This window comes from Cannabis sativa, chromosome X (genome assembly GCF_029168945.1).
Source record: "Cannabis sativa cultivar Pink pepper isolate KNU-18-1 chromosome X, ASM2916894v1, whole genome shotgun sequence".
Lineage (NCBI taxonomy): Eukaryota > Viridiplantae > Streptophyta > Magnoliopsida > Rosales > Cannabaceae > Cannabis > Cannabis sativa.
Genome location: NC_083610.1, coordinates 76,132,110 through 76,153,672, shown reverse-complemented (window position 1 = coordinate 76,153,672; position 21,563 = coordinate 76,132,110). Strand labels below are relative to the sequence as shown.

Here is a 21,563-nt window from a genome sequence, read left to right as displayed (position 1 = left end):
TCAGAGTTTTGCACAAGAGTAAGCTCCCCTTCAGAACTACCACACATCAATCTTTTCCAACGACACCGAATCGTTCGAAGTCGCTCTTTAGGCTTTGCTTTCTTCTTATCAGCTTTAACAAAAGGACCCTTCACCATCTCAATCTTGCAACAGGTAGCAATGTCGGTTGGGGCAAAAACATTAAAACTGACCTCCTCATCTTGCACTCGCAACTTTAACTCCCCCTTTTGAACATCTATTAATGCTCGGCCCGTGGCTAAGAATGGTCTTCCCAAAATAATGGGAATAGTTGAATCTTCCTCCATATCAAGAATTAGGAAATCAGCAGGGAACATAAACTTACCAACCTTCACCAGTACATCTTCAATTATCCCACGAGGATGAGTCAAAGAACGATCTGCCAGTTGTAAAGTCACTGTTGTAGGCTTTGCTTTTCCCAATCCTACCCTTTTGAAGACAGACAATGGCATTAGATTAATGCTTGCTCCTAGATCACATAGAGCTTTAGTTTCCACCGAACCCCCTATAGAGCATGGAATATTGAAACTACCCGGATCTTTAAGCTTGGGCGGTAATTTCTTTTGCAAAATGGCGCTACACTCCTCAGTTAATGCCACTGTTTCATAGTCCTCCATTTTCTCTTCTTAGACAGTATCTCCTTCATGAACTTCACATAACGGGGCATTTGTTCCAAGGCTTCAGCAAAAGGAATGTTGATGTGTAATCTTTTAAAGACCTCTAGGAATTTTGTGAACTGCTTATCTAGATTGGTCTTTCGGAGTCTCTGAGGATAAGGTATCTTCACATGATGATCAATACTGATTGGTGGAGACTGTTGTGGTGGTGCTGGGCTATCAGTAGCCTTCTCTACTGTTGGTGTTGGGGTTGGCACTGGTTGAACTTTAATCTCCTTATCTACATCAGCTGGTTGTGTCAATTCAGGCCCAACATATTTCTTACCGCTCCTCAGGGTAATTGCTTTGCAGTTTTCTTTGGGGTTTACTTCAGTTGTGCTAGGCAGATTCCCTTGAGGACGGGTTGCTACTTGAGTTGCTAGTTGGCCCATCTGTGTCTGCAAGTCTTTGATTGAAGATCTAGTTTCAGTCATGAATTGAAGCAATAAATCTGTTTGCAAACTAGAATTTCCACCAGAGGTTTGTTGCTGATTAAACTGTTGGTTCTGATTCTGGTTCTGATTTCGTTGTTGATAGAACCCACTGTTTCTTCGGTTATTACCCTGGTTAAACCCATAATTATTGTTGTTATTCTGTGAATAATTTCCAATGGCTTTAGCTTCATCCATTGGCAAATCATCCACATCTGCTTGACACTCTGAAAAGTGATGACTTCCTCCACATAACTCACAAATAACTTGGGCTTGTTTAGCTTGCCCTGCAATTAGCTTTGTCAATGCCTTAACCTGAGCTGTCAACTTTGTGATGGCATCAACCTCTAACACACCAGCTACCTTCTTTGATTGACTCCTTTCAGTTGGCCACTGCTGATTGTTTAGAGCCATCTCCTCCAATAGATCATAAGCCTCATTAGCACTCTTTCTCATAAAGGCTCCACCAGCTGCTGCATCTATCGGAGTTCTCGTGTTTCCCACCAATCCGTTGTAGAAATTGTGGACAAGCATCCACTTCTCTATACCATGATGAGGGCACTTTCTGATCAGATCTTTAAACCTCTCCCAAGCCTCATGGAGAGATTCATTATCTTGTTGGCAAAAGTTGTTGATTTCTCCTCTCAGCTTTGCAAACTTTGCTGGAGGAAAGAACTTTGACAATAATTTTGTTGCCAGATCATTCCAGGTGGCAATAGAGTTGGGTGGCAAGGAGTTTAACCAACTCTTGGCTCGTTCTCTGAGCGAGAATGGGAACAGTCTCAGTCGAATAGCATCATCACTAACTCCATTAACTTTAAAAGTTTCACAAAGTTCCATGAAGTTAGAGAGATGCAGGTTAGGATCTTCAGAAGGGAGGCCACCAAACTGAACTGAAGACTGCACCATTTGAAGTATGGCAGGTTTGATCTCAAAGTTGTTCGCATCCACTACCGGTGGCCTGATACATGACTGCACTCCCGTCAGAGTAGGGAGAATGTAATCTCTCAAGCTGCGGCCATTAGCTTGATCTTCCACGGCACCACCATTATTACCGTTATTACCTCCGTTGTTTGCAGCATTAGCATTCACATTAGCAGCCATGATTTCTGAAGTTTCAGCAGTTGCTGAAACTCCTTCTTGCCTCTTGTTCTTTCGGTTTCTCCTACAAGTTTTCTCGATTTCAGGATCAACTGGTAATATGACAGCTTGTCCTTGACGGCGCATACACTTAGGATTCCTGAAATGGATCACAAAAATATTGCAAGAAAAAGGTTAATAAAATCAGCAAGAGAAAAATATACCAAAGTAGAAGTTAGTATAATTTTGTGTAATATTAATCTTTAAACAATTCCCCGGCAACGGCGCCAAAAACTTGTTACGAAAATTATGTTTATTACGCAAGTGTACGAAATCAAGTAGTATCTCACGCAAGTGAGGTCGAACCACAGGGAATTGGATTAAGTACTACTAAACTATACTTATGATTCTATTTGGTAAAATAATAAGTTTGCAATTTGAAAGTAAATTACTCAGAAAATTAAAGAGAAAATAAACGAAGATTAATCAAGATGAGAGATTAGGGAGGTGAATCCTGTTGATAAGCTACCAATGTTAATACCTAATTGCTATCCTTATCTCAATGTGAATGACAGATTATGAATTAACCCTAACTCTTTTCAGATCTTTTAGGTTCTAAATAATATGTTCTCTAATTAACTTCTTAATTAAATCAACACAAAATTAGCATTAAGCAATAATCTTTTCGTCACTGAGGCTATGTAAATACTTTCGTTTCACATCAAAACCTAGACTATCCAAATTTTAGCATTCTCAATTCTCACTTTTCAGATTTCGAATTGAGATCATTGAACATGTAAAAGGTGATCAAGCTCGCACATGGAATTAAACACAAATAAAGATAGTATTCACACATAAGATGAAGGAATGGCAATTATTTATTAACTAGGCATAAACTTAAACAACATTCATCATCCTCCCTTATTGGGAAATTTAGTTCAACATAACTCTAAAAAAATCCATGATTAATTCAGAAACAAAACTAAACATCAAAGAAGAAATTAAGGGTAAAAGAAAGAAACTAGAAGGTGATATCGCTTCGGGTCTTCAAGATAGCTTCCTCTCCAATTGCATCCACTATTTAGGTCTATTTCTGCTTACTTTTGACCTTCAGTGTCGTATTCCTTATATAGGGATGAGAAGTGTGCCTCCAATTGAGAGAAAAATCGAAATTAGGTCAAAACTACGACGTCCGTACCAAGTCGCGACTAGCCCTTAAGCTGGTTGCGACTACAGGCAAACCTCAAAAATCAGAGGTTCTGCCAAATCTCGAAGTCGCGACCAGAGTCGCGACCAGGAAAAAGGGTCGCGACCTGGCTCTCATGAGGTCGCGACTACTGACGCTTATGGAGCCAAATTTTCCAATTTTTTTCCAGTTTATCCCAGTTTTTCGCCATTTGACTGAAGTTGAACTTTAACACTCCGGGAACCTGAAATAATGAAAATCAAGCGTAAAACTGCTCCAAAAGACATCAATAGACGAGATAATGCTAACTTTAAAGACCCAAAACATAGGCTAATTATAACCTAACATCTTCCCCCTTGTGTGTGATGCCAGTTATGGATTCTAGGGCTCGTGTTTGGGATTAGGTTAAATTCCTTTGACGTTTGAAGTCTAAAGGAGTGGATGTCCAAGAGTTGTTCCTTTATGCTTCGATTGTGGTGTACACGATCTGGAAAACCCGCAATGACAAGGTTTAGAATAATTCTATATGTAAAATTAAGCATTGTGTTTACTCTATCTCTATGTGTTACATAGATTATGGCTCTTGTTTGGTTCCTTTGCTAGTGACAGTTGAGTCTCTTGTGTAGTCTCCTCCCAAAAGATTGGGTCAAAATCAACTATGATGTGAAAGTTGGTTACGGTTCAATGTGCATGGTGGCTTTGGCTAGGGACAACACGGAGTCGATTTTGTGGGTGGCTACCAGCATGCTCAACTTCTCTGACCCACTTATTGGAAAAGCTACGACCTGTTTGTTAACCTTGGAATCAGTAGTCTCTTTGAAGCATACTTTTGTGTTGATTGAGTGTGACTCTGAGACAGTTATCAACACTCTGAAGGGAACTTGTTCTAGTTGGGGTATTGGTAACTTTGTGCTTCAATGTAAACATCTCTCTAGCATTTTTTTAAGTTGTAATTTTTTGTTTATTTCAAAACTTTCTAATTTTGCGGCCCATAATATGGCTAAGTGGGATTTTTCCAGAAGTAATTGGTATGGTCGATCCTTCCTCTATACCAGGTAACATATTATGTAATGACCATGAGGTGTAACTCTATTTGGTTTTAATATATTTACGCCTTTTATTAAAAAAAACCTAACTAGCATAATTAATAATAACTAACACCCCCTCAAATTGAGCTGGGCCAAGGAAGACAAACTCATTTTTCCTGTGAGAAACAAAAATCTAGTGTTAGAAAGGGTTTTAGTTAGAATATCTGCAACTTGATCATGGACTGTTGTGTGTTTAACTAGAAGTTGCTTGTTGAGTATTAGTTCTTTGACAAAATAAAGGGTCCAGCTCAATGTGTTTACTTCTGCAATGCAACACTGGGTTAGCTGACATGAGAACAAAACTCTGGTTATCATACCAAATAGTAGGGTAGGCAGCAGTGGAAATCTAATTTCAGCAAGCAAGGACTATAACCAAACGCGTTCAGTTGTAGCATTAGTAAGACACCTATACTCAACTTCAGTGTTGGACCTAGAAACAATCTTTTATTTCTTAGAGGTCCACGATACAAGATTGGATCCCAAATATATGCAAAAACTAATAGTTGAACGACTATCATCTAGATCAGATGCACAATCAACATCACAAAAACTAGTAAGAACCAAGTTAGAACAAGGCTGAAGATGTAGGGCATAATCAAGAGTCCCTTTGAGATAACATAAGATTTTCTTAAGCACTTTCTACTGAGACTCAAGAGGTTGATGCTTGTATTATGAGACTTTGTTAATGATACATGAGATCTTTTTGCATGCCATAAAGCACTAACCAAACTCTTGAAAAAATGAGGATCTATGATGGGATCACCATCATTGGTAATTAACTTCTCACTGCCTGCCATAAGAATAAGCAATAAATTGGCATTATCCATTTTAGCACGACAGAGTAATTCAATAATATACTTCTTTTGACTAAGGTGTAAACCTGTAGTGCAGTGATGAATCTCAATACCAAGGAAATAATCAAGTTCACCTAAGTCTGTGAAAGAAACAGAGGTATTGAGTAGAGCAATTAAGCTAGTAATGATTACTTGTGAGCGGTCAGTAACAAGTATATCATCAACATATACCAACACAAAATTTTTTTGAGAAGTGGTGATTCTAGTAAACGAGGACTAATCTGCTTTAGAACAATCAAATCGAAGGTGTTTGAGAGTTGATTTGAGCTTGCCAAACCAAGGAACGAGGTGCTTGTCTCATCCCATAAAGGGCCTCATTAAGTTTACAGACCAAGTTAAGGGAATTCTTGTTTATAAATCCAAGAGGTCGTTCCATAAAGACCTCTTCAGTAAGCTCCCAATTCAAAAATGCATTATTGGCATCTAATTTTCTAATGCACCAACCTTTAGTTAAAGCAATTGTCAAAATAACCCTGATAGTTGTAGGCTTTACCATAGGACTAAAAGCCAATTTAAAATTTTGGAATGGTCTACAAGCTTTTTTAGCGATGGCGTCAGAACATAAGGATTCTAATAGAAGAATCAAATGCTCTTGTGTGAGATGTATAAATAATAAGTTTGAAAAATTAGAGAATGTGACAGCACACGTGTTTGATCGAGGTTTTATGAAAGGATATGAGAAGTGGACTTATCACGGGGAGCCAGAGCATGTTGTTGATGATGAAGAGGTTAGGGATGATGGAGAGGATGAAATAATCCCTATTCTGCAAGACTTCTTTCCTCGGACAACAGAGGATGTACAAGAGGGACCAACCACAAACTAGCATTTTGATGACTTATTTGAGGAAATTGAAGCTGAATTGTATCCTGGTTGTGACTGGACTTCATCTCTCAACATTTTAGCGACGCTATAGAACCTAAAAGTTAGAGGAAAAATTCCTAACAACATATTTGATGAATTGTTGAAGTTGTTAAAGTTTGTATTTTCAAAGAAAAATAAAATTCCATCAACGTACTACGAGGTGAAGAAAAAATTGAAGAAATTAGGATTGGGTTACGAGTCTATCAATGTATGTCAATACAACTGTTGCTTATTTTATAATGAGAATGCATCTAAGGAGGCTTGTCTAGTTTACAGAAGTAGTCGCTGGGTTACTTCTGAGAACAGTAAAGGGAAAAAAGTTCCTTGCAAAGTGATGCAATACTTTTTGTTGACACCTCGACTCAAAAGATTACATAGTTTGAGGATTACAACAAAGAGCATGATATGACATCATACTGATAAATCAAAAGATGATGGAGTGATGCGACACCCAATTAATGGTCTTGCTTGGTAAGGCTTCTATGCCAAGCATCCTGAGTTTGCAAGTGATCAAAGAAATGTTTGATTGGGGTTAGCTACTAATGGATTTAATCCATTTGGCAACATGAGTCTTACATAGAGTATGTGGCCGGTGGTGTTGCCTAACTATAACCTACCACCTTGGTTATGTATGATAAAGACAATTATTTTATGTTAACCGTCCTTATTCCTAGTGCAAAATCTCAGGTAAAGACATGAATATATTTCTAAGACTATAGGTAGACGAGTAAAAGGAGTTATGGAATAATGGAGTACTTACTAGAGATAGTTTGACTAACACGATATTTACAATACGTGCATCGCTTTTGTGGACAGTGAATGATTTTCATGCTTGTAGTAGCTTGTTTGGATGGAGTGTTCAAGGTTATAAAGCTTTTCCTACTTGTAATGGAGACACAACTTCCATTCGAGTAATTGGGAAGACCTTTAATGTTGGCCATAGAAGGTTCTTGCCAAGTAATCATGCAATGAGAGGTGATAACTCTATGGTATAGAGTTAATTTTTATGCTTTTAAACTAAAGTATTGTGAGGAGAGTAATGAAAATGTGTTTATTTTGCTTAACTTTAATTAGTTTTAGTGTTATTTTCTATTTAGTAATCTAACCTTTAAGTTTTGTAAATATTGATATTGTTGGGTGTGTTTTTCCAATTAACTGTGCTTATTTTGTTGAAAAAGGAGGAACTAAATTGACAGGTAAAAGAGAAAGAAGCAAGGAAGAAAAGGAGTACAAGCTGGAACTGGGTTGATTGCTGAAGCGATGCTAAAGCAATGCTGAAGTGAATTCAGCATCCTGGCAGTGACGTGGAATCACGAATTTCACTTATCCACCTCAGCAATTTCGGTCCAATCACTCAAATTGCATCAGCTAGCTGACATGGAAGAAAGGAGTCTCACCCTAGTGGGCCAAAGTGGAAAAGTTTGGGCTTCTATTTTGGGTGAGGAGGTTGGTACCCTAAAAACCCAACATCAAAAAGAAAAGAAAAGAAACAAGTACAATATAGTCATCTTCATCATCTTGTATGTACAGTACGGGGCAGCTGCCATTTTTTCTATGGAGGAGCTTTAATTGCAGCAGGAAGTACACGAAGAAGAAAGAAGAGGGGACCAAGCCTAGTGTTTGAATTTTCTTTTACCCTTTCTTGATAGTCTTCTTTATTTTTCTCTTTGTTATTGTTGTTGTACTTAGTATTCAAAACTTCTTGAGATTGTAAAATTGGGCAGCAGCCATGGATGAAGTATTTTTAGCTTGGATTTTATCTTTTTATTTGAATATGAGCTAAGCTTTTGAGGCTTGAATGACTATGAACTTCTAAGTTGGGTATGATTAAATTTTAAGCTTACTTTAGTATTTGTTTGCCTTTGTTCATTCAAGTGAGTTTCATTTTAATTGATTGTTGTTTTTTTGGCCATGAATAACAATTTGCTAAGCTAGATCTTGTACTGGAAGGGCTAGATCTAGTAGTTCAACTTGAATGAAGCAAGTGAAAACCTAGATTTAGGCTTTTCTTTGTAAGTGGAATAGGAATATTTCATTTACCTTGCATAACTTACCAAATGAATGTTTGAATGGTGTCCTGCTCGCTGGTTTGATATAGGAATATATTGAGCTTGATGGTAGGATTAAAGTTGTGAGTGTTGGAAAATTCTCACAAGCCTAGAGGAATTTGTTGTTATCTCTGTGCAGAATGCTAAAGTAATGCTGAACCAATGCTGTACTGACTGTAAAAAAACCTGACTAGAAGGAATTAGTTATTCAAGCCATTTTTGCCATATTATATATTTTTCTTATCTTGCAACCAATTTTTCTTAGCAGCAGTAGTTTAATTCTAACAAGTTTAATTCATGTCATTTTTAATTTTGAACCATTACTTAACCATTTGCATATTATTTCTTTTTATTTTAAGTTGTAATTAGTTGGTTTTACAAGATATTTTTGTTTGCAATCCCTGTGGAGACGATTTTACTTATCACTTTATTACTTGTGTGACTGCGTATACTTGCGTATATAATTTTCACAACAAGTTTTTGGCGCCGTTGCCGGGGATTGAAACTAAATATTGTGTATTATCAACTATTTTGCAATTTATTTTCTGGTTTAAGGTTTTAATCCTATTTGGTGCGCTGAATTTTTATTTTTCAGGTGTAAACTAGTGTATGAACGAGCAAGAAGAAGACCTTGAACTTGCTCCTATTGACCCCGAAATTGAACGCACTTTCAGACAAAGGAGGAAGGAACAAAAGGCTAAAAAACACTGCAATATGGCCGATGGGTTTGAAATTGGAGGTGCTCATAATGAAGCCAATCCTATTGCTTTGGCCGATGATAGAGCCCGAGCAATAAGAGAGTATGCAGCCCCTATGTTCAATGAGCTAAATCCGGGTATTGTGAGACCCGAAATCCAAGCACCTCACTTTGAGCTCAAGCCTGTGATGTTTCAAATGCTCCAAACGGTTGGTCAATTTGGTGGGTCGCCAACGGAAGATCCTCACCTCCATATTCGCTCATTTTTGGAGGTGAGTGATTCTTTCAAGTTACAAGGAGTAAGTGAAGAGGCTTTAAGATTGAAGTTGTTTCCATTTTCCTTGAGGGATCGGGCTAGAGCATGGCTTAACACTCTTCCTCCCGATTCGGTGACTAATTGGAATGACTTGGCTGAAAAATTCTTGAGAAAGTACTTTCCTCCAACAAGAAATGCAAAGTTTCGAAGCGAGATCATGTCCTTTCAACAATTGGAAGATGAGACTACTAGTGATGCATGGGAAAGATTCAAGGAGTTGTTGAGGAAGTGCCCACACCATGGTATTCCCCATTGTATCCAACTTGAGACATTTTACAATGGTCTCAATGCGGCTTCTAGGATGGTGTTGGACGCTTCGGCTAATGGAGCCATTCTTTCCAAGTCTTACAATGAAGCTTTTGAGATTTTGGAAAGGATAGCTAGCAACAACTATCAATGGTCAACTAATAGAGCTCCGACAAGTCGAAAAGTAGCGGGTGTCCTTGAAGTAGATGCTTTGACCGCTCTAACCGCTCAAATGGCCTCAATGACCAACATTTTGAAGAATATGAATATGGGAGGAAGTGTACAACCAGCCGCTGCCATTCAAAGGGCAGAAATCTCTTGTGTGTATTGTGGTGATGGGCATACTTTTGAAAATTGCCCCTCAAATCCAGCTTCGGTGTGTTATGTGGGTAATCAAAACTTCAACTTCAACAACAATCCATACTCAAATTCCTACAATCCGGCATGGAAGCATCATCCAAACTTTTCATGGGGAGGTCAAGGGGCAAGTTCAAGTGGAGCACAAGGACAAGGAAAGCAATCATTCCCACCGGGTTTTTCTCAACAACCAAGACCTCAACAACCTCACCAACCTCAAGGCTCTCAAACTAGTTCTTTGGAGAGCTTAATGAGAGATTATATGGCCAAGAATGACGCTGTAATTCAAAGCCAAGCAGCATCTCTTCGGAATCTTGAAGTTCAATTGGGGCAATTGGCCAATGATTTGAAGAATAGACCACAAGGCACTTTGCCTAGTGACACCGAAAACCCAAGAAGAGATTGCAAAGAACATTGCAAAGCGGTAACCTTGAGAAGTGGAAAAATAATTGAGTCAAATGTGGCTGCAAGAAAAGAAAGAGCCCTCTTCAATCCAAAAAGAGGGGGAAATGAAGAAAAAACCAGCAACTTCAGCTGCTGAAATTCCCCCAGTAGTTACAGCATCCAGTCAGCATTCTACTGCAGAAAAGTCTTTGCAAAAGCCACCGCTACCATTTCCTCAACGGTTCAAGAAGCAACAAGACGATGGTCAATTCCGGAGATTTCTTGATGTTCTAAAGCAGCTCCACATCAATATACCTTTAGTGGAAGTTTTGGAGCAAATGCCAACTTATGTGAAGTTTTTGAAGGATATTTTGACAAAGAAAAGGAGGCTTGGCGAGTTTGAAACGGTCGCTTTGACGGAGGGATGTAGTGCTATGTTGAAAAGTAAAATTCCACCCAAATTGAAAGATCCGGGCAGCTTTACAATTCCTATTTCTATAGGGGGTCGAGATGTTGGAAGAGCTCTTTGTGACTTGGGAGCTAGTATTAATCTCATGCCTATGTCTATTTTTAGGAAGTTGGGAATTGGAGAAGCAAGGCCAACCACCGTCACTTTGCAATTAGCGGATCGTTCCATGGCTCATCCGGAAGGGAAAATTGAAGATGTGTTGGTACAAGTGGATAAGTTCATTTTTCCGGCCGATTTCATTATTCTTGGCTATGAGGAAGATAGGGAAGTTCCAATCATTTTAGGGAGGCCATTTCTTGCCACGGGAAGAACTTTGATAGATGTTGAAAAGGGAGAGCTTACCATGAGAGCTCAAGATGAGCAAGCCACATTCAAGGTCTTTCATCCTATGCGTGCTCCGGATGCAATAGGAGAATGCTTAGCAATTGGAGATATGGATCCTAACATGGTTGAGGAGTCCAAATTCAAAAATAGTAAGAAGGTGAGAAAGAAGATTCCCCTTAAAGAAATTGCTAAGGATCACGAGCCGCAAGAAAGCAAAGACAAAACATCATTTGACCCTAAAAAACCACCCAAAAAGAAGAGAAAGAAAAAGAAGTTTAGTAGAAAATTTTGGTCTCAAATGTTTGAAGTTGGGCAACAAGTGATTTTTGCTAACTCTTTAACGAAGGCTACTCATGGACGACTAGATTCAAGGTGTGATGGATCTTTCTTGGTGGTGAGAGTGTACCCCGATGGGGTGGTAGAACTACGTGATGCACTTTCAAGAAGAAAATTTTTGGTGAAAGGCCAAGGAGTGAAGTTTGGGAGTGGTGAGGTTGATCGAGCAAAGACCTCCATCACATTGGAAGAGGCTTGAGGAAGAAGGGTCTCGGGTTGTCATGGCTTTAGTGAATCACATTTGGGCAACCCAAGAGCGGAGGAACAGGATTATATTTAGTTATATATATGCTATGTAATAAGTTTGGGGTGTGCCACCCCTTGAAAAAAATATATATGTATTTACAATTAAGTTTGGGGTGTGCCACCCCTTGAAAAAAAAAAGAAAGAAAAAAGGAAAAGAAGAAAAAGAAAAAAAAAAGAGGAAAAGAAGAAAAAGAAAAAAAAAAATCAGTATATACATACTTATATAATTACATATATATATAACTTTTAATTTCTTACATTTACTAATGATTTTGCTGTAGTGTGGTGATCTTTATTGCTGGTGCAAAGCAGGGAATGACAGAAAAAAGGGGCTGCTGCAATATGGTGTGAGCAAATTTGTATGTTGAAGCAGTAGGTCCCAGTACAGCATTGGATCAGCATCGCTTCAGCATTTTGAAGCAGAGACTCTAGTGGGGAAGAGTTCAAATCTTGAGGGAGTTTTCTTTTTTTTTTTCCTTAGTTAAATTGTTATTGCTGGTTGTGTTTGATTGTTTACTTAGTTTACTTTTATTGTTGTCTTTAGTTGTCTGAGTAATAAATATTATGTGGATTAGATGTGTATTAATCATGTTGTTTTGTCATGTTTGTGATGTTATTTTTTAGCTTGCAAATGAGAAAAATACTGCATGTATTTTCAGCTTGGTTTAGGGTAGCGCTCGATGATGAAAAATATCTATTTCCCTCCATTTGTGGAGTGCCTTGGTTTGTGTGTTGAAAATGCTAATTTTAAGTGTTATTTTTGTCCAAATGCTAGCCTATGAGGAATGCTTTCAACAATTGTGTGCTTGTGTTATTCCACCATACCTTGAGTTTTTAGAATAGCTAATACTTTGAGAGAGTTTAAGCATCTAGAATTAGCTAGTGTAATCCTTGAGGCAAAATCCTAGCGAGCTTTATAACTTAGAAATGATTTAGGCCATCTTTGGACGTTTGAGCCTTTCTAACCTTCCCTATGAATTCAATTTTTCCCTAGTCACCCAAGTTTGAGCCATTTAGCCTATTATTTTTGTGCAACCCAATCCTACATCTAACACCAATCTTAATTTAGATTTCCACATATGTCCTAACTTAATTACTCACTTGTCAAGAGCCAAGTTTCACATTAAGTTTGGGGTGAGTGTGGTGAGTGTAACTTGTGGCGAGCTAATTCAAGGTTATACTTTTAGCCACATTGGGGATAATGTTGGGTTGTAAGTTTGGGGTGGGGGAATTAGCTCACAAAGTATATGAGTATGAATTTTCAATTAACCTTCTCTTGCTATTTATTATATAAGTATAATATAGTAATAAATGTCTTTCTAATATATGAAAAAAAAAAAAATCAGCAATGAAAAAGAAAACAAAAAAAAAAAAAAAAAAGAGAGTAAACATAGCAAGAGAAGTCAATTTTAATATCAAGTACTCGTGAGTATTGAATTAGGGAAGAGGGTCAAGAGAAAAATTTTTAAGGAAGAGGCTCGGTTTTTGACAAGTGAAGTGGTTAGGTGTTAAGCTAGTTTAAATACATCCTATACCATACCCTAACCCAAGCCTAACATTCAAGCCTAGTCAAGTCCTTTTGATCTAAGTTGTAAAGCTAAGCTACATTAGTGGAGAGGATTACACTAATTCAACTTATGGAAGCAAACTTTTTAAACTTGAGGATCGAGGGGTAGTTGTGATAGAAATTCAAAGTGTTGGTGGGAAGTATTTGCACACTTTATTGATTGAATTACTCTTGATAAGTTTTAAAGACATAAATAGCATGCAAAATTCTGTTGACACACACAAGTTCAAGGCATATTCACTACTGCCAATTACACTTCCATTTCATCTAATTCTGAGAGCAAATTTTGTCCCTAGACCAAGTGTGAAAGAGCAAGATTTTCTCTGCTGCAAGCATGTTAGTGTCGCTGTCATTTTCTGTTTTTATTGTTTAGTTCTTTTTGTTTTTCATTACTCGAGGACGAGCAATACTCTAAGTTTGGGGTGTGATAACTCTATGGTATAGAGTTAATTTTTATGCTTTTAAACTAAAGTATTGTGAGGAGAGTAATGAAAATGTGTTTATTTTGCTTAACTTTAATTAGTTTTAGTGTTATTTTCTATTTAGTAATCTAACCTTTAAGTTTTGTAAATATTGATATTGTTGGGTGTGTTTTTCCAATTAACTGTGCTTATTTTGTTGAAAAAGGAGGAACTAAATTGACAGGTAAAAGAGAAAGAAGCAAGGAAGAAAAGGAGTACAAGCTGGAACTGGGTTGATTGCTGAAGCGATGCTAAAGCAATGCTGAAGTGAATTCAGCATCCTGGCAGTGACGTGGAATCACGAATTTCACTTATCCACCTCAGCAATTTCGGTCCAATCACTCAAATTGCATCAGCTAGCTGACATGGAAGAAAGGAGTCTCACCCTAGTGGGCCAAAGTGGAAAAGTTTGGGCTTCTATTTTGGGTGAGGAGGTTGGTACCCTAAAAACCCAACATCAAAAAGAAAAGAAAAGAAACAAGTACAATATAGTCATCTTCATCATCTTGTATGTACAGTACGGGGCAGCTGCCATTTTTTCTATGGAGGAGCTTTAATTGCAGCAGGAAGTACACGAAGAAGAAAGAAGAGGGGACCAAGCCTAGTGTTTGAATTTTCTTTTACCCTTTCTTGATAGTCTTCTTTATTTTTCTCTTTGTTATTGTTGTTGTACTTAGTATTCAAAACTTCTTGAGATTGTAAAATTGGGCAGCAGCCATGGATGAAGTATTTTTAGCTTGGATTTTATCTTTTTATTTGAATATGAGCTAAGCTTTTGAGGCTTGAATGACTATGAACTTCTAAGTTGGGTATGATTAAATTTTAAGCTTACTTTAGTATTTGTTTGCCTTTGTTCATTCAAGTGAGTTTCATTTTAATTGATTGTTGTTTTTTTGGCCATGAATAACAATTTGCTAAGCTAGATCTTGTACTGGAAGGGCTAGATCTAGTAGTTCAACTTGAATGAAGCAAGTGAAAACCTAGATTTAGGCTTTTCTTTGTAAGTGGAATAGGAATATTTCATTTACCTTGCATAACTTACCAAATGAATGTTTGAATGGTGTCCTGCTTGCTGGTTTGATATAGGAATATATTGAGCTTGATGGTAGGATTAAAGTTGTGAGTGTTGGAAAATTCTCACAAGCCTAGAGGAATTTGTTGTTATCTCTGTGCAGAATGCTAAAGTAATGCTGAACCAATGCTGTACTGACTGTAAAAAAACCTGACTAGAAGGAATTAGTTATTCAAGCCATTTTTGCCATATTATATATTTTTCTTATCTTGCAACCAATTTTTCTTAGCAGCAGTAGTTTAATTCTAACAAGTTTAATTCATGTCATTTTTAATTTTGAACCATTACTTAACCATTTGCATATTATTTCTTTTTATTTTAAGTTGTAATTAGTTGGTTTTACAAGATATTTTTGTTTGCAATCCCTGTGGAGACGATTTTACTTATCACTTTATTACTTGTGTGACTGCGTATACTTGCGTATATAATTTTCACAACAAGAGGGGACACTCAATTTGATGGAAATGTTGAAAGAAGACCTCCTCCAAGACAATTTACTTGTGAGGAGATATTAGAACAAGTCAATGCTCTCAAACCACAAATTTGAGGATATCATCAAGATTTTAGGAGCGTAAAATATAGAAGAGTTGCGGAAGATGGTAATTAGAGGAAGAAAAGTATTTTCTACGAGCTTGAGTATTGGGGAACAAACATTTTAAAGCACAAAATAGATGTCATGCATCTTGAGAAGAATGTGTGTGACAGTCTCCTTGGCACCATCTTAGATAATGATAAATCTAAGGACATGCAAGACATGATTTAAAAAAGATGGGTGTCAGAGAATTGTTGTGGATTTATGAAGATAGGAATGGAAGGTTAATGCAACTTATTAAGGTTATTTTTATGAATTTTTTAGAGTCCAATTTAGGGAGTGTTGTAGGAAAAATGTTTGGAGATCTTCAATTGTAGTAATTTTAGTGTTCATCAAGTCTTTTTGAGTAAAAAAGAGAATATCTATTGAAGAAAAGAAACTTCTTTTAGCTTGGAGTAATTTCCTATTTCTTAAAATGGGTGAAAGATTGCATTTTCAGCCCTTATTTTCGTGGTCAAGAGTCAATAGTGACCACTTTCTAAAAATAAATTAAAATTTCTATGTTTTGGATGTTCAACATGCTCCTTTTGTGTTTGAAAATAAAGTCTGAAACTTCAAGCTAATTTTTCACTATGATCCATTAACTTTTAGGAAAAACTTTCATAATGAAAGTTCTAGATCTCTCTTTTATCTTTCTAAAACTTCTTTAATCGTCTAATTCCTAGTTATATTGAGAGAGTTATGACCAAAATACTATTAGTCGTCACAGTAAGAAATTGAAAATGGGAAATTGCAAAAATTAGTGCAGAAAATGGGAAATTGCAAGCAAGGTTGCGGCCTTAGTGAGAAAAAAATGAGAAACTTCAATTTTTGGCTCAATTTAAAGGGGGTTGATGGCAAAGCTTTGATACCATTCAAAAATTAAGAGGACTCTGAGTGTAGAAGGAGAGCAAGGAATAGAAGGCACCGGTGGAGGACTCCAAACAATGTTCTTTCTCTTCCATCTCTATCTTTTATGCTTTTTTATTGAATTTCTTTTGTTTTAGAATGTCTTTTAGTAGCTAAGTTGTTTTTAAGGATTATTATGCGGACCACTTCAGATTATTTTATGGATTAATGTGATGATTCAATTTCTTCTTCTTCTCTTTATTCAATTCCATTCAATTTGTTCTAATTTTGTAATTATTGACTGATCAACTTTAATTGTTATTTATGAATTCAAGTCAAAATTTTGAAAGGTGAACTTTAAATATGCTCTGATTGATATGGATGTAAATTGATTTAGGATGAAAGTACCTAGGTTGTTTGTATGATTTTATTAGTTGCTATGTTTATTGTTAATTATGTGATTAAACTTACCATAAAAATATAGGAAGTTTTCACATAGATTGAGTTTATAAGTCTTAACCAGACAATAAATTTCTTAACTCAACTTATCAATTGAATAGGAAGAAAAGAAATTAGGTAATTACATTATGAAGTAAAATAAAAGATAGTTGAGGATCATAACAATCTTTATTTTTATTATTGTTATTTTTCTAAAATTTTATTATTTTTTATCTTATTTACCTTCTATCCAAAAATTATTATTCATCAAATAGAACTAAAGAATTAATTAATTGGTACTTGGTAATCAATCCTCGTGGGAACGATACTTTACTTATCATTATATTACTTGTTTTGATTGCATATACTTGCGTATCAAATTTACCGAACAAAACTACATGCTCTTTATGTTTTGACTCGTGAAAAAAGACAACTATTTTGTCAATTTGTTAAAGAAATCAAGTTTCTCGATGGATTCTGTTTAAATTTTAAGCGAAAAGTTTCTACAGATGAGTCAAATGTTCTTAGGTTTAAAATCTCATGATTGTCATGTCATCATGCTGCGTGTTCTTTCTGTCGCAAATTTCTACCAAATGATATCGCAACCACTATTACTCAGCTATGTAATTTCTTCGAACAATTATGTTTAAGAACTTTAAATGTAACAGATATGGAGGGTGCTCAACTTATCAATTGAGTAGAAAAAAAGAAATTAAGTAATTACATTATGAAGTAAAGTAAAAGATAGTTGGGAATCATAATAATCCTTATTTTTATTATTATTAATTTTCTAAAATTTCATTATTGTTATGTTATTTACCTTTTATCCAAAAACTATTATTCATCAAATAAAACTAAAGAATTAATTAATTGGCACTTGATAATCAATCCACGTGGGAACAATACTGTACTTATCATTATATTACTTGTTTTGATTGCGTATACTTGCATATCTAATTTACCGAACAAGTTTTTGGCACCGTTGCCGGGGATTAAAATTATCAATATCAATTTAATTCATTTTTATTCTAATTTAATTTTTGTTTTCTCTTGTTTCTAACTTGTTTGGTTGAGATGTTTTGTCTGTCTCAGGTGAATCTATTATATGTGCAGTAGAAGAGGTGCAGAGAGCCTTGTTCCTTTGAATCCCGATATTGAAAAATCTTGCAAGCAAAACAGAAAGAACAAGAGAGAAGCAAAAAAATTAGAGAAGATGGGGCATAATGAAGGGAATGATCTAATTCTTAGAGTTATGCAAGGAGGTCAGGCTCACCCTAATGATGAAAGGAGCCTAGGAGACTATGTACTCTCTACTCTAACAGGGGTACAAAATTGTATAAAACCACCAGCAGTGTAGGCTAACAACTTTGAGATCAAGTTAGCTATTTTACAAATGGTTCAGTCCCCCCTCCAATTTAGTGGATTACCTTTTGAAGATCCTCACACTCACTTGGCTAATTTTCTGAAACTTTGTGGCACTTTCAAATACAATGGAGTGAGTGATGATGTTATTAAACTGAGGCTTTTTCCATTCTCTCTAAAGGAAAGAGCAAAAAGCTGGCTGAATTCTCTACAATTAAACAATTGTCACTTGGCAAGATCTGACTCAAAAGTTCTTATCTAAATTCTTCCCTCCTTCTAAAGCTTCTAAACTAAGGGGATAAATAAATAACTTTTGTCAGATTGATGGTGAGTCTTTGTATGATGCTTGGGAGCGGTTTAAAGATCTTCTAAGAAAGTGCCCTCACCATGGTATGGAGCAGTGGATGGTGGTTCAAAACTTTTATACTGGTTTATGTCCTACTACTAGGACCATCAATGATGTTGCATCTGAAGGTACATTCATGAGTAAAAGTGCAACTGGAGCTTATGAATTACTTGAAGACATGGCAATGAACAACCACCGGTGGTTTGATGAAAGAGCAACTGGAAGAAGAAAGCTGGTATTCATGAACTGGATGCTATTACTGCTTTGACAGCTCAGGTAGCTACTCTCACTAAGAAATTACAAAAGACAACTGAAGCTGCCAAAGTTGTACAAACTGGCTGTGAGATTTGTGGAGGACCACACACTTTTGACAAGTGTGAATCAACTGAAGATGTGATGACTCCTGCTCAAGTGCAAGCCATAGCCAATTTTCAGAGGCAATTCAACAAACCCTTCTTCAACTTATTAAATAATGGATGGGCAAATAATCAAGGGTAGCAACCTCAATTTCAGAACCAAGCTTCTACTTCTCAACAATAAAATCCTCAAAATCTACATGCTTCAGCAATTGATATACAAGCTGCTATTCTTACTCTCACCAATATACAAACTCAGTTCATGACTGAGACTAGAGCATCTATCAAAAATCTTGAAATACAAGTGGGAAACTGGCTAATATACTGCATAACTGACCTCAAGGAAATTTTCCAAGTAATACAGAGATAAATCCTAAATAAAATTGTAGTGCAATTACTCTTAAGAGTGGTAAAGAGTTAGAAGAACCAGTAAAAAAGCCTATTCTTGCACCAAAAATCAAGATCGAGAATGATGGTCTAGAGGAAGACAAGGTTACTAAGAACCATGAGAAAAAGCAGTCGCCAACTAATTATGACCACCACATCAAGATTCCATGTCCTCAGCGACTTCAAAAGAAGAAACTTGATAATCAGCTTTCGAAGTTTCTTGATATTTTTTAAAAGCTTCACATTAACATACCTTTTGCCGATGCACTTGAACAAATGCCAAGTTATGTGAAGTTTATGAAGAAAATCTTATTGAAGAAAAAAAATGATTGGAGGATTACGAGACTGTAGCACTTAATGAGGAGTGCAGTGCTATCTTGCAAAAGAAACTACCCCCAAAGCTCAAAGAACCATGTGGTTTTAATATTCTATGCTCTATAGGAGGCTCAGTTGAAACAAAGGCCTTGTCTGATTTGGGGGCTAGTGTGAATTTAATGCCTTTATCAGTCTTTTGGAAGCTAAAATTGGGAGAATCTCATCCTACAACTGTCTCCTTACAAATGGCGGATCACTTTATTATGCATCCTAGGGGAATGATTGAGGATGTCTTAGTCAAGGTGGGTAAATTCATCTTTCCTACAGATTATATTATTCTTGACATGGAAGAAGATAAAAATATCCCAATTATACTAGGGAGAGCATTGATTGATGTATAAAAGGGAAAATTAAAGTTGCGAGTGAAAAATAAAGAGGTAACATTTCATGTTTTTGCAGCCACTGATATTCCCACTTGTTGTAGAGTTGATGTGGTGGATGACGGTCTAAGAGTAAAAAGGAAAAAGAAGAAGACAAAGAAAAGATCCCATTTTGTTCAACATTAAAAAAAAAAGGCTAAGCGACTTGTAGTGCATAATGATGAGAAAATTCAGGTGGATCAACTAAATGGGTTGGTTGAGAGGCTAATGGTGAACCCCGCCATGGATAGCTTTTTCACTAATCTCATGCAGTACATATTGTATCAGTGGCCACTGCCGCCACCAACTCTGCCATATTGATGTGGCGCGTATCTCAAGTAAGTTTTTTCTCTCTATTTTAATAGTCACATTGGGAACTTACAAATAAAGAAATAGTAGCTTGGCTTAAATATGGACAGCTTTTAAAAGGCCTAAACTCATTTCTGTATTAGAAATCCAAGCTTAGTTGGATTAAAGACGGAGATGAAAATACGGCCATTTTCCATGCTAGTATCAAAGAGAGGAGAAAACTAAATAGGATTTTGTCCATTGAAGATCAGCAGAGGGTAAGAACTGATGAACCAGGAAAAATTACTGGTGCTTTTCTTTCCTTTTATCACCAATTACTTGGTTCTAAAATGGAAAGCAGGAGGAAGGTCAGTGCTGGGGTCATGAAACTCGGGCCTCTTGTCTCCAAAGCACAAGATGATTTATCAATGAAGGAATTCTCCAAGAATGAAATCAAGAAAGCTATTTTTGCAATCCCAAGAATCAAGGCTCCAGGACCAGATGGCTTTACTAGTTGTTTTTTCCAAGATAACTGGGATTTAATTGGAGATGGCATTAGTGAAGCTGTCGTATCTTTCTTGCACTCAAGTCCGATTCTCAAGGAAATTAATACTACTATGTTAACACTTATTACCAAGTGTAAGTGTCCTAATACAGTTAGTGACTTTAGACCTATTGCATGTTGCAATGTTATCTACAAAGTTGCAACTAAACTAATCTGCTCCAGGCTAAAAGCTATCTTACCTGATTTGGTAGCTCAAAATCAGGGGGGATTTATTACTGGCAAGTTTATTGCACATAATATCATGGTCTGTCAAGATCTGATAAGGCATTATGGAAGGAAAAGCTCCAAAGCTGGGTGTATGATCAAACTTGATCTACAGAAAGCTTATGATACACTTGATTGGGATTACTTGGAAGAAATACTTCAGGCTTTACATTTCCCTGATAAGTTTGTCAAGCTAATAATGATTTGTGTTCGTACTCCTAGATTCTCTCTTATGTTCAATGGATCGCTTCATGGATTTTTTAAGGAGAAAAGGGGATTACGATAGGGAGATCCAATGTCACCATTACTATTTGTTCTTGGTATGGAGTATCTATCAAGAATAATGTTAAAGATTGGAACCAAACCAGACTTTAAATTTCATGACAGCTGTGCAGAGCTTAAACTGAACCATTTGATGTTTGTTGATGATGTCATACTCTTTTGTCATGGTGACTTCAAGAGTATATATTATGTATTGCAACGTCTAAAGCTTTTCTCTTTCTCTTCTGGCCTGCAACCGAACCAAAACAAGTCTACATTTTATTGTTGTGGTATGGAAGATCATGATAGTTAGCGTATCATTGACAACTCAGGTTTTAGCAAAAAATATATACCTTTCAAATACTTAAGTATCCCTGTTTGTGCTAAACGTATATCTGGTAAAGAATGCATTGTGTTAGCTGACAAAATGACTTCTAGAATCAAAACATGGTTTCAAGGAATTTATCTCTAGTAGGAAGGGTTGTGCTTGTTAACTCAGTCCTT

The 21,563-nt window shown here is 36.5% G+C and overlaps 1 protein-coding gene and 3 non-coding genes across 4 annotated transcripts; 2 read left to right on the top strand and 2 right to left on the bottom strand.

The window, feature by feature from the left end:
• Positions 1 to 1,649: 1,649 nt before the first annotated feature.
• On the top strand, positions 1,650 to 1,756 carry LOC115703461 (small nucleolar RNA R71). The gene has a single exon (XR_004009223.1). It is a non-coding gene; the product is annotated as a small nucleolar RNA R71 (small nucleolar RNA).
• A 7,076-nt stretch (positions 1,757 to 8,832) lies between these two features.
• Positions 8,833 to 10,755, top strand: LOC133032366 (uncharacterized). Its single transcript, XM_061106285.1, has 4 exons — positions 8,833 to 9,129; positions 9,211 to 10,263; positions 10,355 to 10,620; positions 10,725 to 10,755. The coding sequence occupies exons 1-4, from the start codon at positions 8,833 to 8,835 to the stop codon at positions 10,753 to 10,755; spliced, it is 1,647 nt and encodes a 548-aa protein (XP_060962268.1).
• LOC115703402 (small nucleolar RNA R71) lies at positions 9,376 to 9,482 on the bottom strand. Its single transcript, XR_004009168.2, has one exon. It is a non-coding gene; the product is annotated as a small nucleolar RNA R71 (small nucleolar RNA).
• Positions 10,756 to 18,205: 7,450 nt separating the features above from the next.
• On the bottom strand, positions 18,206 to 18,312 carry LOC115703459 (small nucleolar RNA R71). Its single transcript, XR_004009221.1, has one exon. It is a non-coding gene; the product is annotated as a small nucleolar RNA R71 (small nucleolar RNA).
• Positions 18,313 to 21,563: the final 3,251 nt, after the last annotated feature.

Bases quoted from the DNA above. Each gene is read 5' to 3' on its own strand.
- LOC133032366 (XM_061106285.1), top strand. From the start codon at position 8,833: ATGAACGAGCAAGAAGAAGACCTTGAACTTGCTCCTATTGACCCCGAA. The intron at 9,130-9,210 runs GTTGGTCAATTT...GATTCTTTCAAG, and splicing joins TGTTTCAAATGCTCCAAACG to TTACAAGGAGTAAGTGAAGA. The intron at 10,621-10,724 runs GTTTGAAACGGT...CTATTTCTATAG, and splicing joins AAGAAAAGGAGGCTTGGCGA to GGGGTCGAGATGTTGGAAGA.